This window comes from Rhamphochromis longiceps, linkage group LG3, assembly GCF_057381845.1.
Source record: "Rhamphochromis longiceps isolate RC_006_pf linkage group LG3, R_longiceps_female_GT1.1, whole genome shotgun sequence".
Classification (NCBI taxonomy): domain Eukaryota; kingdom Metazoa; phylum Chordata; class Actinopteri; order Cichliformes; family Cichlidae; genus Rhamphochromis; species Rhamphochromis longiceps.
This window is the reverse complement of record NC_140559.1, coordinates 27139856-27153479: the sequence shown is the minus strand read 5'-3', so window position 1 is coordinate 27153479 and position 13624 is coordinate 27139856. Positions and strand designations below refer to the sequence as shown.

At 42.8% G+C, this 13624-nt stretch overlaps 2 protein-coding genes across 2 annotated transcripts in view; one reads left to right on the top strand and one right to left on the bottom strand.

Annotated features, from left to right (window-relative positions):
- Positions 1-13624, bottom strand: part of LOC146673743 (uncharacterized) — an 88269-nt gene that overhangs the window by 42361 nt on the left and 32284 nt on the right. The window contains exons 11-15 of the mRNA XM_085401009.1: positions 11421-11519; positions 11033-11145; positions 10529-10618; positions 9408-9476; positions 8979-9080 (exon numbers count right to left, since the gene is read on the bottom strand). Coding sequence (XP_085257135.1) covers positions 8979-9080; positions 9408-9476; positions 10529-10618; positions 11033-11145; positions 11421-11519 — 473 coding nt within the window. The remainder of the gene's footprint in view (positions 1-8978; positions 9081-9407; positions 9477-10528; positions 10619-11032; positions 11146-11420; positions 11520-13624) is intronic.
- On the top strand, positions 2641-3899 carry LOC146673744 (uncharacterized). Its single transcript, XM_085391476.1, has 4 exons — positions 2641-2839; positions 3155-3243; positions 3357-3517; positions 3681-3899. The coding sequence occupies exons 1-4, from the start codon at positions 2784-2786 to the stop codon at positions 3708-3710; spliced, it is 336 nt and encodes a 111-aa protein (XP_085247602.1). The 5' UTR covers positions 2641-2783; the 3' UTR covers positions 3711-3899.

The following is a 13624-nucleotide window of genomic DNA, read 5'->3' as shown; positions in this document are numbered from 1 at the left end:
GCAACAGGTCTCATGCAGAATATTTTAATGAGTTGAAAGCTCTTGTGTCCAGCTTTACAAAACAGGTCACTTGTGAGAGACCCACGGGGAACGGAGAGGTCCCGGACGCAAAGGCAGTGTGGCTAAAGGTCATTAAGCAAAAGTGGAAGGAGCCACGCTGGACTGGTCCATACGAGGTCGTTGCCAGGACAACTACAGCAGTTCAACTGAAAGGGAAGGGCGACACCTGGTATCACTGGTCGCAGTGTGCACCAGCACATGAGAGCTTGGTTGAGAAAGAGGCTTCAACCAACACAGGTGTCAACAAACAGAGGCAGAATAAACCCTCTCACCTGTGCCACGGGCCATCCAGTAGTCTACCTGGAAGGCCAAAGAAAGAAGAGCAGCAGCCGAGAAGGTCGCCACGCCATCAGAAAGGGGCAGTGATAAGTTAAAGGCTCCACAAAGAGGGGAGTTCCACTCCAGAATCTAAAATTTATACAACGATTCTAGAATACAAAGTTTATATAACATGATGCAAACAAACGAATCAGAGACACGTAATGGGAAGAAACTTATTAAAAGGTTCCTTACAACTACATGTTTATTATATGCAATAATAGTAACCATGGCTCTGTTGTTTATTGTCTGTATTTTGCAAGGCACTCCGGACCCCTTGTCTGAACACGGAGGCCAGTCCAGCCCAGCAGTTCCTGAGGCTCTAGGTCCTAAAACAGGATCGCTAGAAAGACAAAAGCGCGAGGGGTCAGGTAAAGGTGATGAATGTCTCAGCAGAAATAATGGCATAGAGTTGAACTATGTTAAAGGGTCTACCAGCTCATTGATGTTTGATTTGTGTGACGTCATTAAGTGTACAGGAGCAAGTAGTAGATGGAAAGCGTCAGACAACAGTGGGACCATTTCTGCCAAAACAAGATAACATGTTTTAAGTTCTCTGCTGATAATGAAAAGTACAAGGTGGGAGAGATCGACCCAACTTGGTGTGCCGTCACACTTCAGGGACGAACCACCAACAATGTAAGTGGCCCTAGCACGGTAATTGGAACCTGGGCAAGAAGTGGGCTCTATTATTATTGTGGGGAGAATACTCTGTTGGTTCGTGTTCCTATAGGAAGCGTAGGGACATCCCAGATAGCAAGGAGACATTGAACAGATGTTGATTTTCCATCTGAACCATCAGAATCGTCAGGATTGAAATGTCAACACAAAACCAATGTTGAAACAACATTGAAATACTGATGAAACCTTACACTGACATTGAAATAACATTGATTCACTGTTGTTCTGTCATCGTTGATTGTTGATCTATTTATAGTTGACAAGGTGACAACAATCACGTTGAAAAACCATCGATTTATGGTTGAGCGGGAAATTAAAGCTGCTACCACTTGGACTATTCCGCAGCACCCCTATCACATTGGTACATCCCTCCAGGTAACCATTGTCTTGGTTGTAGAGCTTGTAGAGCGGGACATTAGATTTACTCTCAGCGGAATTGACCGGAGAAGGCATCAGTTCATGCACTGCACTGGCCTGCACCACGATTAGTATAAGGTAAGAATGAATGACTTTTGTTCTATTAGTTATTTCCACGGTTGCATTTGAATAACAGTAAAAAAAACAAAACAAACTTGTTAATGTAAAGTTTCGGATAAAATGTGGGAGCCCGAAATTGTGTCTACTTTCATCTTACAATCCGGCAACAAATAAATTGCACTGCAAACAAAGTCTATCAACAAAGAAAACATTTTCGTTTCATACTTTTCCGTTATATTCCCTTACAAAGCTAGCTTTAACGCTTCGAGGGTTCCTTTGTTCTTGCCGTCGCCTCGGCGCTTGACCCAGACTTTCGCTCTGTAGTTGCTTTTTAGCATAGTACTACAAAAAATTGTAAATCTGTGATATATGATTGATAAACGTAAAGGTAACTGTATAAATGTGTTCAATGACTTTGTTACTTTTAATGATTGGTGAGCACCCGCTTCGATTCGCACGCTCACCTAACTTTATGTTGCACGCTCACCTAACTTTATGTTGCACGCTCACCTAACTTGCGTTTGCACCTTTTGTCCACACGTAAACTGCGTTTAGCATCTACGTGTGGACGAGGAAGACGGAGAAAACGCAGCGTCAAAGGTGTGCGCCTATTTTGACGCCACACTGTGCGCCATGTTTTTGTCTCGGTGCCATGAATTCCTACAATGGCAGACTTAGACAAAATACTGTTAATTTTATTATCTTCAGTGTTTAAATGCTTACATATACGGGTTTGCTTGTAATTGTTGCCTATATACATTTTAAGCTATTATTTATTATTTAGTTCAATCAATAGATCAAGTTTTGTAGTGACTATGAAATATATTGTAATTATCTGTTTCCTGTTTATCCTAGACAGGGCAAAAAAGGACTCCAAATTAAAAAAAAGATAAAAATGAAAGACTGGTGCATTGTGCAGTTTAGCACTGGTGGTACAGAAATAGTCCCTAGATCATGGATAAATGGGGAGAAATTGTCATGGCCTCCATATCCTCCGTGAGACACATTCAGGATCCACGACACAGTAAAGAGGAGAGTTCATCCTGGTGCAACATGGCTCACCTATGCACCAGTCTGACTTCTAATAAGCCATGGTGGGTATCATCTGGATTGGTGTTGTATAAATGTAACAATAACAAGTTTTTCGTGTCCTAATTTATGTCTGGCCATACATTGTGTTTGTACTTCCAGACACATTTCACGAAGCAGAACGCAGTCTTCAGAAATATCTAAGTGAACACTGTGATATGTCTGACCTTCAGTCCGAAGCTGAAACTCAGACCAGTCATAAAAGAAAGCACAAGTAAAACTTTTTTTTTATTTCACAAACATATCTTTGATTGCTAAGAATTTATGATCTTGTCTTTTATACATATCTGTGGTGCTTGCATACTGCAATATCACCACATAATATAGTCCAAAAAGTGGAAGCTTGTAAACTTTTTATAAATGCAAAGCCGTGTACACTTGTGCACTTCAAAAATTCCTTGTATACTGTACCTTCTTGCACATCTGTTTCCTGTGTGTGTTGTTATAAATCAAACTGTAACTTTAGGAAAAAATATTCCAAAAGCACATTTGTAATTACTTATGACCGTTTTCAACTTTTTTTCTTTAGACCAAATCCCCTGTACACATATAGTGACTCAGAGGATGAGCAGCCCACCAAAAAATGGTTTCCCCAGGCCCCTCGAGTGAAAATACCAGGTAATAAAATACTGTCTAGTGTCTTTGTACATATCTGTGTGTGACACAAGGAAACGTTTGACAAGTTGTCTGTATTCTTAAATACTTAAAAAAAAATTATCTTTTTCTGTCAGACCTGACGAGAGCTGTTAATGAACTCCGTGAGGAGGTCAGAGCCATCCGCAATGAATCGGTAGATGCTGGGGTACTGCCTCTGGATTTGCCCTTGCACAACATTGAGGAGCTAAACAATGCAGAGCCAGCTCTTCAATCACAAGAGGCAAATAAGGCAATGGTAAGTATATAAAGGTTATGTACACTTTGTAACTATAAATTGTAATAGCTGTCAGATGTGATTTAAATACATAACAACGGCCTGTTGATTAAACACACAAGCACTTGCCTACACATTTAAGACATGAGACACGCTAATTCCATCTCTTAAAATGTGTCTATAGGTGAGACGCTTTGCCTTGATTGGAGCCTGACGCAGCAGTTAGGGGCAAACTCTATGTCCGAGTTTGTCTTTGCACAAGCAGTGCAGAAATGGCTCCGATACGCCCCAGATCGTTTGGGTGGGTGCAGGACGCACATCATGCAAAAAAATTACAAACTTCTGTGAATCATATAAACGTAAATAGGAAACTGTCTTTTAATAAAGTATTTAGCAAACGAAACATGCCTATTGACCTTTTTTTGTTTATTTTTTTTCTCTCTTACATCACATGCAATGCTTTCTTATTTTAGGATATTAATGTTGACATGATACATTGTGAGACATTTGGGTTTTTTTTATAAAGGGTGTCCAATTTAAGGAATAAGTACAATTATGTGTTTAGGTGGTTTAAGTATTGATGGAAACATGCAGTAGTTTAGTATTGGTTAAAATACCTATAAAGAAAGGTAGATTTCCAGTCATGATTTAACTGTTGTTTTAATAAAAAGCAACTGTGCGAAAGAGGTGGAAAATCAACACCATAGCTCAACAGTGTTTCAATATCAGAATCTGACATTGTTTCAATGTCAGCAGTATTAGAAAATATAACGTTGAAACAACGTCAGGTTTTGATGTTGAATCAATGTTGAAACCTGACGTTGTTTCAACGTTAAAAAAGGGTGCAAGAGTGACGTTAGGTCAACGTCACACTTCAACGTTGATTCAATGACACAGCCTGATATTAACTCAACATTGTTTCAATGTTTCCTTGCTATCTGGGATGTGCGATTAGGAGCTCCGCTCATGCTGATTGGGAATCAGGTAAAGGCTATTCCACAACGCAACACACGTACTCTAGCCGCCAGACGTCAGAGACATGTTTTGGTCAAAAGAGGGACCCAAGGTACACATGCTTATGATCCTCGCCTGAACTCGCCGACTTGGATAGACTCCATACGAGTGCCTAGGGGAGTTCCAGACGAGTATAAGCTGGTGAATCCGATAGCTGCAGGATTTGAGAGTATATTCCTTTGGGTAACACCTAATAAGAATGTTGACCGCATTAACTATGTTCATTACAATCTGCTGAGACTTTCTAACCTAACCAGGGACGCCATGATGGGGTTGACAGAACAATTGGGTCCAAGTTCACTGATGGGAGTCCAAAATAGGATGGCGCTTGACATGCTATTGGCAGAGAGGGGAGGTGTGTGCTCGATGTCTGGAGACATGTGCTGCACTTTTATCCCTAATAATACTGCCCCAGATGGCTCAGTTACTCGGGCTCTGGAGGGCCTGAAAACTTTGTCTAAAACCATGCATGAGCACTCAGGTATTGAAAACCCGCTGGCATCCTGGATGACATCTGTGTTTGGACAATGGAAAGGTGTGGCTATATCAGTGATGTGCTGATTGGCTGTATTTTTGGGAATATTGGTCATCGCTGGATGTTGTATCATTCCTTGTGTCAGAGGATTGTTGGTAAAGATAGTGGCGAGGGTTGCGAACCCTGGCTGGGTTGGGGGCATCTACCAGATGAACCTGGAACCCATAGAGTGGGGCAGGGAGTGATACAACATGAAGTATGGTGACATTCCTGTTGGAATGTCAAAAGAGGGAATGTTGGGATTCAGAGATTCTTTTATTGCTACCATATAATTTGCCTTATGAAGAATGTATTAATAACATGTTTCACAGTATCATTTATCAGTAATATTTCCTACAGGGTTTATATTGCATTGAATATGTCTGTCATCACATTGACCTTTCTATTCTTACAGGTTGAGTTCATTTTATACACAATGCATAAATGTGCTTGGTTAGAGTTGATGTTCCATTCTAGGAGGTTTTAAACTTCACTGGTGCGAGTGTCCAGATGATACATGTGGAGGGGAAATGAGAACATAGCAGGTTAATTGCATGCACGCTTACAATACACATATTAATCTAGTAGCAGGTCTGAGTGGAGGCCTAAGCGTCTTCTACTTCAGTTTGAGACTGGCTGCAAAGTACTCTACTTAGTGATTAATGACGAGGGTCGATTATTAGCTCTTAGAGATGCTAAGACCTGAAGTTATTACCTTAAAAGGCAAGTAATGTAGAAAGGAGAAGTTATATGTCGGTGTAAGGTTATTAGAAGTGTACGTGATGTACCCTTGTTTGTACGGGTTGAACTTTTGCCCGTCTGTCACCATGTATTTTTGAACTGTATTGACGTAGGTGTGATATTTTATCCTATAAAACCAGAACCCAGTGTATTCTTGTCAGAGCAACACATTCCGTATGCTGATGCCGACCAAATGCCCGACCAGAGAGGAGAGGACATTAGACCACTGTTACAGCACGATCAGCGGGGCCTATCGTGCGGTGCCCGCGCTTCACTTGGACTTTCTGACCACGTCATGATCCACCTGATCCCCGCGTACAGACAGAGGCTGAAGCTCTCCAAACCTGTCGTGTGGACCAAAAAACTGTGGAGCAACGAGGCTGTGGAGGAGCTTCGCACGTGTTTGGAGTCTACGGACTGGGACACAATGAAGGCTGCTTCTAACAGCTTGGACGAGTTTACGGACACTGTCACCTCCTATATCCACTTCTGTGAGGACAGCATTGTGCCATCACGCACCAGGGTGAGTTATAACAATGTCAAACCCTGGTTTACTCCTAAACTCAAAAAGCTGTGGCTGGAAAAGAGAAAGGCGTTCACAAGCGGAGACAGGGACTGCTACAGAGAGGCCAAGTACAGGTTCACTAAAGAAGTGGACATTGCTAAACATCAGCACTCTGAGAAGATGCAGCAGCAGATCTCAGAGAATGACTCGGCCTCTGTGTGGAAAGGTTTTAGGAATATCACCAACTACAAGCCTAAAACCCCCCACTCCACTGATGACTTGCTCTTGGCCAACACCCTTAACGACTTTTACTGCCGTTTTGACGAGCCATCAGGCAGCCTTCACACCTCCAACGGCCCCAACAATAGAGACACTTTGGACACTCATTCCCCCACCTCTCCCCCCCTCCATAGAGCCATCACCACCTTCAATCACTTCACCTACAACACCCCCCTCCTCACCCCACACAAAAGAGGATTTCACACCACCTCCTCCCACCACAACTCTTCATATTCATGAAGCAGATGTGAGGAAGCAGTTTATGAGTCTGAATGCTCGAAAAGCTCCCGGCCCAGACGGTGTGTCTCCTGCCACCCTCAGACACTGTGCAAATGAGCTGGCCCCAGTGTTTTTTGGCATTTTCAACTCCTCACTGCAGGCATGTCATGTGCCTGCATGCTTCAAGTCCTCTACCATAATCCCTGTCCCCAAGAAACCTAGGATCACTGGACTAAATGACTACAGACCCGTGGCTCTGACATCTGTGGTCATGAAGTCATTTGAGCGCCTGGTTCTCTCCCATCTCAAGACCCTCACGGCCCCCCTCCTGGATCCCCTGCAGTTTGCATACAGAGCCAACAGGTCTGTAGACGACGCCATCAACATGGCCCTACACTTCATCCTGCAGCATCTGGACTCCCCAGGAACCTACGCCAGGATCCTGTTTGTGGACTTCAGCTCTGCCTTCAACACCATCCTTCCAGACCATCTCCGAGGCAAGCTTTCCCAGATGAATGTGCCTGATCCCATCTGCCGGTGGATCACTGACTTCCTGACGGACAGGAAGCAGCATGTGAGGCTGGGAAAGAATGTCTCGGACTCCCGGACCATCAGCACCGGCTCCCCTCAGGGCTGTGTTCTTTCTCCTCTGCTCTTCTCCCTGTACACCAACTGCTGCACCTCCACCCACCAGTCTGTCAAGCTAATCAAGTTTGCAGATGACACCACCGTTATTGGACTCATCTCGGACGGGGATGAATCTGCCTACAGGAGGGAGGTTGAACGTCTGGTGTCCTGGTGCAGCCACAACAACCTGGTGCTGAATGCCCAGAAGACAGTGGAGATTATTGTGGACTTCAGGAAGCACACAGCTCCACTCCCCCCCCATCATCCTGTCTGACACCCCCATCACCTCTGTGGACTCATTCCGCTTCCTGGGTACCACCATCACCCAGGACCTGAAGTGGGAGCCCACCATCACTTCCGTCATCAAGAAAGCCCAGCAGAGGATGTACTTCCTGAGGCAGCTGAAGAAATTCAACCTGCCAACACGGACGATGATGCAATTCTACACTGCAATCATCGAGTCCATCCTCACCTCCTCCATCACTGTGTGGTACGCTGGAGCAACTATCAGGGACAAACAGAGACTGCAGCGTGTTGTGTGCTCTGCTGAGAAGGTGATTGGCTGCAGACTCCCATCTCTGCAGGACCTGTACACCTCCAGGACACTGGGGCGTGCAGCTTGGATCTCAGCTGACCCTTCTCACCGTGGACACAGTCTGTTTGACCTGCTCCCCTCAGGCAGGAGGCTCCGGTCCATTCGCACCAGAATCTCTCGCCATAAGAACAGTTTCTTCCCCTCTGCTGTCGGACACATGAACAATAACCGTATGACTGTTCCCACCACTAACACATGACCCTACGCTGTGTTCACTGCATCATTCCATGTTTAGCACTGATCACCACCTGCACTCATGTATATATCATGTATATATCTATCTACTTAGCACTTTTAATTCTTATTCTTATTTTATATTTTTATGACAGTATGTTTGCACTGAAGCACCGCAGCAATTTCCTAATGTTGTAAACCTGCTCAACATTTGGCAATAAACCCTTTCTGATTCTGATTCTGATGGTTGGTTGTTCTCCTGTGATAATAAAACTCATCGTTTGATTGCACTTTTCCGGAGCCTCCGTCGTTTGTTGTCTGGTCTAAAGTTGATCGATTTCGCAGCAAACGTTTCACCTCAGGATGTGACAAAACGCTGGCATGTTACTCGTTGGGAAAGAGAGCGGTCTCAAATGAGTTGTTATTATTTTGCTTCTTTGTCACTGCTTGTAAGAACCCTGTTCATGCTGTATTGATCCCTTTGCAAAGGTTTCAACTTTCTTTTAAAAAATCTCAGAAAATCACTTTGATTTATTTTTTCCACAACATCAACATCCAAAAAATCTCTGTACAGAGAAGTTTCTGCTGTGACTGATGTTTGGCTGTAGACTGCCTGAACATGCAGATCTTAAACTGAGTGGGGAGGGTTAGGACAATGAGACTCTGAGATCCAGCACATATTCTTAGATGTACACATCCTGGATTCGTTTTTTAGATTTGGCCTTCAGATTTGGTGAGTAAATATTGATGTGCATTATATTCATGAAGAGAGTTGAGTCAGAACATTTTGAATGTTTACAACTGAAAGACAAACCTCGTGAGAATTCTTCTCCAACTGATCCTTCAGTTTCTCTACTCTGTCTTTCACCTGCTGGAGCTGCTGTTTGATGATTTCAGTTTTCTTCTCTGACTGCAGGAGAAATGTTACATGAAGAAAGAGGAGAAGGAAGAAATGTTCATGTTTAAGACACAATAATGAAAACACAACCAGTCACATTAAAGCTGTATGATGTAAATATAAGGGAGCTGATGTAGCATGATGCTAACAACATTAAGTGTTGTGGGATGATGTCAACAATCTTGCAGTGGTAGGATTTCAAAGTTGTGTTTGGTTAATGACACAGAAACTGCTGCTGGACAAAACTGCAGGAATATAAGTGCACAGGTCTGTGATCATTGGGAGGATGACAGCATCACATGTGTCCATGTTTGCCTCTGTGTGCTGAGAGATGCTTTCACTGACCTTTGAGTCCAGTGCAGGAAATGTTTCCGTCAGCTTCTGAATGATTTCCTCCTTCTCAGAGTTGATCATCTGTCAGAAAGAAAGACACACAGATGTTGTTTCTGCAGCACTTTGTTGATAAAAGTGACAAAATTATTGAGGTTTCACATTGTGAGCAACATGTTTATGTATAGTGTCACGGCTGCACAGCAGTCGTGTGGTGAATTGAGTAAAGGATTCAAGATGCAGGCACTGACTGGGGTGCGAGTGAATATTTATTTGCAGAGGTGATAAGGTGACAAAAACAGGAGGAGCAGAGCGGGGAGTAAACCAACCTAAACTGGGGAAAACTAAAGAACTCAACTTAAACCAAACACGCACAGGGGGAGGAACAAAATACACAATGAAAGATGGCGGAGAGACGCAGGTTACACAGAATGATGCAGACGGACACGGAGTTAAACAGACGACACGACAGAGAGCACAGGAAAACACAGGGCTTAAATACACGGGGAGTAATCAGGGAATGGGCCACAGCTGGGAGCAATAAGGCTAACGAGACAGGGGAGAGGTAAAACTGAACACACTGACATGAGACATGAACTTTCAGAATAAAACAGGAAACTAACAGACACAGAGAATCAGACTGAACACTGAACATGACAGGCAGACTCATGAGCAGACACAATAACACCATGGACAGACAGAGGGAACACAGAGAAGTGGGAGCAGGCAGGCAAAGAACAGAAACCTAACAAATGGCAAAATCACAACAGAATACACACTCGGAATGAACAAAAGCATAAGGAAACACAAAACACTGAGTCCTCAGACTCAGGACCATGACATATAGAAATACTTTAACAGACAACAAATAAACAAAATAATTTTCCTTCCTTACTCTGCAACTGCAACAATGGAAGGCAAAACACGTGTGTGTGATTACACAATGCAATCACACATTCATTCATAAAAAGTTAATAAATTAAGTTTTATATAGAAATAAGAGAATGAGAATTAATTAGACATTTGGTGTCAAATAAACAAAATAACATCTAAAGTTTCCTTCATAACTCTTTACAATACAGAGATAAAGAGAATTTTGTCAGCATATTAAGAATGTTTACAGTGGAAGAACAAACCTCGTGACATTTGGACTTGAACTGATTCTTCAGTTTCTCTGCTGCTTGTTTCTCCTGCTCGAGCTGATTGATGGTTTCAGTTTTCTTCTTCTCTGACTGCAGCTGAAATGTTACATGAAGAAAGAGCAGAAGGAAGAAATGTTCATGTTTAAGACCCAATAATGAAAACACAACCAGTCACATTAAAGCTTTAAATAACAGCTGAATATTGGAAATATAAGTTGGTTCATATAAATAAGTAACGATGAAAATTTAATTTAAATGTTTTATTGGAATTATCTAAATAATTTAATTAAATGAAGGCCCAAAGGATATATTTGATTTTGAATGTAGTGTCTCCAAAAATAAAAGTAGATTTTACTTAAACACACTCACACACAAAATATAACATTTATAAAATTTGATTTATAAAACGAAACAACTACACTGTTTTGTGTTTGTTGGTAAAATTTAACAGCATCAGTGTCAGAATTAAATGTAAAAACATAAAAGTATCTCCTTTACTTTTTCCTTTGTTTCTTCATTCCTCTTTTCCTCATCCTTGAGTTTATTTTCCAGCTGCAGACAGGACGAAGAAACATCACCGTTTTTAACAGAGAAACAATGTTGTTTTAGTACTTTATGCTTTTCTCTTATTTCTCTTTTCTCTTATGCACAAATGACATATAGGATTTATTTATTTATTTATTTAGGAGAAAGACCTGATTGACTCTGGATAAAGCTGCTACACTGGCAACACAAACGGAATTTGCAGTTCAACAAACTAAGTCCATAGAAAGAGCACTTCAGCGATACACCACTACAACCACCTGATCTTCAACTGGTTACATACACAAAGAAAAGAATTCCTGTGTTAGGCTGAACATCACCCTTTTAGGCAACACTGTTCTACCTGCTGCTCCTACTGCTTCTGTCATGTCTACAAACACATCACCTGCTTCTTGCATCCCTGCTGCCCAGATATTGACTGTGTGCATAAAGTGAAACAACTCTGACAAACAAGACAAGGGATAGCTCAGTAGGTAAAGCGGTTGCCCCATGATCGGAAGGTCAGGGGTTCGAATCCCCTGAACGGCTACCCTGAGGTACCCTTGAGCAAGGTACCATCCCCACACGCTGCTCCCCGGGCGCTGCACTGGTGGCTGCCCACTGCTTCACTGAGTGAATGGGTTAAATGCAGAGAAGAATTTCCCCATGGGGATCAATAAAAGTGTACATCATTATTATTAAACAACTCTCATGCCTCCGAACGAGGCAAGATTTTCTTGTAAAACAAAGGGGGCCTGGCAAAAAACATTTGGGAACCACTGCTCTAGCCAAACACCAGGGTCCTCTCTGACGATGGCCGCCGCCCTCACATCTTATATACACACACAGACACAAAGATGTTCCACAACTCTTACATGTTGCCTCACCTCACAGGCCTATACCTTCCCTTCAAGGAGAGACATTTACAACTGTTTTTCACTAAGCTGTTGCCTCCCTTCTTCCACAGACGAGCAGGAGAGCCCCACTCTATCTATCTAACCCCCCCACACTCTGACTTACTGCCGCGGCCGCTGTGTGTGTCTGTGTAGAACACATGTGATAGAGCATAAGACACGTTAGTGAAGCTAACCTAAGTGACAAAATGATACAACTGTTACTAAAGTGATACGGTTAAAAAATGTGAACAATACATAAAATAAAGAAATTTCCACCACATGGCACAGAAAACCTGCAGCGTTTGCTTCCCCCAAACTGTCTGCAACAGAACAAACATGTTCTACTGTTGAAAAAGAAGCTCTTGCTGGTGTGTGGGCTGCAGAGAAAAGGAGAACATATTTGTGAGGCTGATGTTTCACTCTGCAGACAGACCACCAAGCTCTGACAATGCTGCTGAGCACCAAAGGAATTCATAGGGCGAGAATGAGTATCACCCGCTGGTCTGCTGTTATTTACCGCCCAGGGTCTCTGAGTCATGCAGCTGACTGTCTATCTCATCTGCTTCTGCCTGTTTCTTCACATCTCACTTTGGATGCAGATCTTGAAATGGTAGCTCAAATTTCTGCTGCCATGTCGTCACTTCCAGTTGCTGATTTTCATTCTGCCTGTTCGACTTGACCTGAACTGCTTGCTTTGCGCTCACAAAGTGTTTTGTCTGCCTCAATCAAATCACTTGCATCTTACTACAAAACCCATAATGAACTCTCAACTCTAATTAATTCTGTTCACAGATGCTCAAGACTCACTGCACCATGTTCAGTGAGACCTAAACTGATCGCACTAGAAAGTGAAAGTCACCAAAGGATTGTGAACACAGAGCAAAGATTAAGAGACCTCTACTGGTGGCATCGACTGACTCCTACTCCAAATGGCCTGAGCTTATTCAACTCCTCTCGTCTGTATTTAGTTGTCACGGCAACTCAGAGAACATTAATGTAACAGACAAAAGTACACAGTTTACCTCTGAAGCATTTGACCCATTCCTCCATAATACAGGCATCTCTCACAGCAGAACATCTGTCTACTACCCAGCTGCAAAATGGAGCAATTGAACGGTTTCTCCGTGACCTCTGCACCTGCATCCAGACAGCAATCCAGCCGTCACAGCCATGGAAGGAGACTGTGCTGGACTGGCTTCAAGTTTACTGTATAACACTTCCCTCTCCCTATGAACACCTTCATGGCAGAAAGATGGGTAATAAACTGGACATACTCCCTTTGCCTTCTACTGTAAGAAATATCAGCTGAAGAGGCAACATTACACTGATGCTAAGCGTCATGAATGGAAGCCTGCTTTTCTACCAGTAGAGTGAGGATGAGGAAACCACATCATTCTGTTAAAGGACCCCAGATTTACTCCTCCTGACCTGGTAGCACGCAACTCAAGTTTTTAAGTTAGATAAATAAATAAATGAAGCAAGTATGTGTGACAACAACACACACTGTCTCTGTACATTTTCGATAAACAACAACACCCTGCAATAAAAGACAGTCTTCACCCTGATGAGAAAACACTGAATCTCAGTATCACTAATGTCTGTAAAACTCTGAGGAGAGTGAATGTATGAAAGGCAGTGTGCTGAGCAGCTAGCACACGTCCTTACAGACATC